Source organism: Leucopleurus acutus (genome assembly GCF_964270905.1).
Source record: "Leucopleurus acutus genome assembly, chromosome: 7".
Classification (NCBI taxonomy): domain Eukaryota; kingdom Metazoa; phylum Chordata; class Mammalia; order Artiodactyla; family Delphinidae; genus Leucopleurus; species Leucopleurus acutus.
Genome location: NC_139150.1, coordinates 70,067,099 through 70,072,073, shown reverse-complemented (window position 1 = coordinate 70,072,073; position 4,975 = coordinate 70,067,099). Strand labels below are relative to the sequence as shown.

Genomic DNA, 4,975 nt, shown 5'->3' with positions numbered 1-4,975 from the left:
GGCCATGAGGGTGACTCGAGTTCAAGCCAGACTCTCCCTGCTAAGGAGCCCATTAAAAACCTTCACTGCTTCTGTCTAAGAAGCACGTATGCTCTTCCGTCTTGGTCATACCCATATCTTAACCAATAGTTGGAACAACAGAGTAGAGATCCTTCCCTGGACTGTATCAGTAGACAAACGGATGTCCAGCCTGGACTGTAGGTGAGAAATGGAGGTGTCTTCATTGAGAATGAGAACAGGCTGACCTGAGGAGGTCTCCTGGGAAATCAGTGAGGTCATTGTCGACTGAAAACAAACCACAACATGAGAGCTGAGAGTTCATTTCTTTGGGAGGATTTACTGAGGACTATAGCCTGGAGGACAGCCTTTCAGCTCTGACGAACTGCCCCAAGGACGTAAGGGGGACGTCAGTATATACTGGTGATTTTGGTGAGGGAGGTACATGCAATCAAGGACATATCTTGGTAGAAGTTTGCTGCTAGTTATGAGGAACAGATGTCTCTGTTAATGATTTTAGGGCTTTTTACATACGGAGAACATGCAAGAAATTGCGTTTATTAAATTTTCTTGGGAAATTATTTAACGACCTACTGGCCTGTTCTGTCAGTTTTCCCAGAGCACAGCGTGCCTCGTTCTTCATCTCCACCCTGAACTCCTAACAGGGCACGCTGGGGTCAGGGACTACAGTGACTAGTGACTTCATTCTTGTAGAGCCGGATGGCGAGTGACTTTTTAGTTGTTATGCTGAAGAAGAAACGTCAGAGCTCACGTGGCTAGAAATCGTTAGGTGCTTTTACTTTGTTCTTAAACTCACAAGAAAACTCAAGAGTTAAAAATACATAGATTCCAGAAGTCTGCTGTTCTTGGATTAATAAAGCTATTTACTGTATTTCGTTGAAGAAATAACTCATAAAATCTTAGACTTGTTCCTTCAATTGGCAGAAAAATCCACTCCTTTCTAACTGTTTAATAAGGATTTTGCCTATTTTTGCTTAGAACTTAAAGTCAGCTCAGTTGACAGACCACACCCTGTGTAGCCCTCCAAAACAAGCGACAGCAATCCTTTGGCATCTGAAGTGGAATTAAGGGTCCTTTGTCATCTCGCTATCTTCCCTCTGATGATTTAGTTGGTTCCTAAATATCATGTTCTTTTCCACCCTTCACTTTCTTTAATGGGCTCTTTCAGACAAATCACAGAAAAGCCCCTCACTAAGGTTTGCCCTTGTATCTATGGTACGTTTGGAATAGTTCATCCGTCCAGATTGATATTTGTCTCCAGCTGTATAAGTGAGTGTGATCGAAATAGGGTTACTGACAGGACCAAGTTAACAGAACTTAGAAAGTGGCTAGTTCCTTATAAGCAAGCAATAAAATTCGGTTGTTACTTTTTTTTTTCCAACATATTCCCTACATCTCTCAGCAAAGACTCTGTTTCTCCCTTCTTTTTTCTTAATATTTATTTATTTTGGCTGCACCAGGTCTTAGTTGCAACATGCGGATCTTTTTTGAGGCATGCAGGATCTTTAGTTGTGGTATGTGGACTCTTAGTTGTGGCATGCATGTGGGATCTACTTCCCCAATCAGGGATTGAACCCAGGCCCCCTGCATTGGAAGCTCGGAGTCTTACCCACTGGACCATCAGGGAAGTCCCCAGTTGCTACTTTTATATGACGATTACTATCCAGATTAAGATCAGTATCATTTGGCATCATCTAATTCCCTTCCTTTTAATTCTAGTGTTCTCAAAGCACTCTTCGTATTACCTGAGTGGATTCATCAACTAGACAGATGCTCAGCAAGGCTGATCTCCACAATCCTGCCACAGAGGGTTAGTGTTCTAGCTATTGGGTTCTGGTTGCCAGTTGCTTGTGAGCTGATCGGTGTGACTTCTTCCCTCTTTCTTCAAAAATAATCACGTATCGATTAAATGAAAGAAAAATCAGGTGCCTGGTCTTGCAAAGCTGAAGGCAGTCCGTTAACCCAGGACTCGGTCTCCTTTGAGTTTCTGGCAGAAGCAGCCATTTCCCAGACTTTCTGTTATTCATATTGGCTTTTATCCTGCCCCAACAATGCTGTATTAAATTTTGCTAACTTAGAATATGTCATTGTGTCTGTGGAAAATCACTTCCCTTCTTTCACATTCGTGAATTTCACCTTACATTAGTTTCCTTTTCACCCACAAAATTATTGTGGAATTTTACTTTCTAAGAAAGTAGCAATGAGAAACAAAAAATTTAAAGCATTGAAAATGATAGAGACCGCAGCCCCTCTGCCTTTTTTACTTCCCTGTATTGCTCTTACCTCACCATGAATTAGAACTAATTAGGAGCAGCAAGACAAATTTTGCCCAATAAGTCAATAAGTGAATATAATTTATAAAAAACTTTAAAACTTTAAATGTAGAATCGCACACAAGTAGAGGAAAGAAGGCGATTTCTCTCTGACCTAATCCTGGGCCTCGCTGCCCTGCATTCTCAGAGGGAGACAGAGACAGAGGAAGGGAGAAGCCCACTGGCATCAACTGACTGAATGAACAACTGAACCTCACTGCTTTCTGTGACATAAGCTTTAATGAGAGACAACACCATCGTTGAATTCTCTGCCCTCAGCTCAGAAATTCTGAATGTAACAAGTGTTCACTAGTTTTAGTAAAAGAGTTGAATAATAAAATTTGTATTTGGTAAAATAAAAATTATTTGTTTACTCAGGGTGAAATGATTAGAATTGGATAATTCCTCCACCACCTTAGAGAAAACACACTTTTGCTCTTAGCATCTGAGGGCTCCTGACACTTCTGATACGGGTCAGGAGAAGAGGAGGTCACCACTGAGGACTAGGGTCCTTCACACAAACACTCCAGGGGCAAGGGTGAGAGTCCTGGAAGATGAATTATTTCCCCAACAATAAACAAGTCCCTCCACAGAAAAGAGATTTTAAAGTCCTCAGGATGTGGTGAGCCTGCCCTCAGGGTGGGAGTCCAGGTTAGGAAGGGGACTCTGTCACTCCAGAGGAGAGGGTGTGACTAGATGTGATCTCTCCCTTGTGACTGAGGTGCTGCTAGGGAAATACAATTTTCTTGGAATTAGGACCTCAACACCCATATTCTCTGAAAAGAACCAGTATTCCTGGTGGGAGTATTGGCCCAGCCTGTGGAGGACTAGGTCTCCAGTAAGAAAATGGTGGAAAGAAAGGGTACTAGTACTAACCTTGTGGTCCCCTGAAGCATAACTACATGGACCTGTATGAATGTGAAGGAAGAGAAACATTAAAAAGCTCATTCACTTATAATCATCAGCCTCTGCTATGAAACCCCTCTTTGGCTTCAAAGAGCTTAAATGCCAGAGGTGGTCTAGTAAATTCCTAAAAAAGTACAGAAACCATAGGGCTGAGGAAGCCTGCCTTTCTATATAAAGTAAGGCAGTAAAAATGGAGACTAAGGTCATGGCTAAAAATTTGTTCCTGGAACACAGAAAAGCAATATTTATGCGTGAGAAGGAGAGAGAGAATGTACTTACATACCTGTAGCATTTCTGACTTTAACACAAAGACATTTCTCATTTGATTAATAAATATCCATTTGGATGGGCACATCAGAAGTTACTGGGAAAAGTGCAAAATTAATAGTTTAGATTGATAACATCTTCTTAGACACTGAGAATACATAAATGAAACCCAAAAAAGGAAGTAAAAGTGACAGAAATGTTTAGAAAATGAAAATTACTGTGTTCCCTATTTAATGGCCTTGCTTAGAAAGAATGTCACCAGAGAACCTACCCCCAAGGCTCCCCCAGACGCCCGTCTCAGTCAGGCCAGCAGCAGCCTCATTTGCCCCATGGCCTTCGTGCTCTCTCTACTGACCGCCCTGGTGGTGTTCAGCTACGGCCCTGGTGGATCTCTGGGCTGCGACCTGTCTCAGAACCACGTGCGGATTAGCAGGAAGAACTTCATGCTTCTGGGCCAGATGCGGAGAATCTCCCCTCGCTTCTGTCTGAAGGACAGAAAAGACTTCGGTTTCCCCCAGGACATGGTGGATGGCAGCCAGCTCCCGAAGGCCCAGGCCACCTCTGTCCTCCACGAGATGCTCCAGCAGGTCTTCCGCCTCTTCCACACAGAGCGCTCCTCTGCCGCCTGGGACACCTCCCTCCTGGACAAACTCTGCACTGGACTCCATCAGCAGCTGGAGGACCTGGACGCCTGCTTGGTGCAGGCGATGGAAGATGAAGAAACTGCCCTGGGAGTGATGGGCCCTACACTGGCTGTGAAGAGGTACTTCCAGGGAATCCATCTCTACCTGAAAGAGAAGAAATACAGTGACTGTGCCTGGGAAATTGTCAGAGTGGAAATCATGAGATCCTTGTATTCATCAACCAACTTGCAAGAAAGGATAAGAATTATGGATGGAGACCTGGGGTCACCTTGAAATGTTTCTCATTGGCTAAGATGCCATATCACCCTTGCACATACGTGTTTGGTCATTTCAGAAGGCTCTTATTTCAACTTTAATCACAGAATTTATTGTATTAATTCAGCTGATACTTTGTCAGCAATAATACACAAGTATATGTTAAAATTATTAAGCCCTAAGGGCATCAGTCCTTAAGAGATGACTGCCCTGATGTTATTTATTGTTTACTTACTTATATTTATATATTTATTCTTGTATCTTATTTATATTTTAATGTAAAAGATATTTTTATGTGTACACTGTATTAAAATTTAGAAAATATATTCACCTATTTTACTAAATTTGTATTTTGTTTTATTTTTTTCAATTCTTATGAAAGAAAACATGAAAACCTAAATCCTTATTTTATTCTGAAAACCTAAATCCTTATTTTTTCTATATGAATCGATCTCCAAATAGTATTTGTCCATTTTGTCCTTTGAAACAGTCCTACCACTATCAGGAAATGCTTGTCAAAAGGTGGCATTCCATGGAATTGAGGGAAGTCCTGAAAATTATGGAGAATGGTTA

General features: G+C 41.8%; 1 protein-coding gene across 1 annotated transcript; it reads left to right on the top strand.

Moving 5' to 3' along the window:
• Positions 1-3,768: 3,768 nt before the first annotated feature.
• On the top strand, positions 3,769-4,420 carry LOC309963938 (interferon omega-1-like; the record flags this gene model as incomplete). The annotated part of the gene is made up of 1 exon (XM_082842480.1): positions 3,769-4,420. Exon 1 carries the CDS (start codon positions 3,833-3,835, stop codon positions 4,418-4,420), a length of 588 nt encoding a protein of 195 aa, XP_082698606.1. The 5' UTR covers positions 3,769-3,832.
• Between the last annotated feature and the right edge of the window lie 555 nt (positions 4,421-4,975).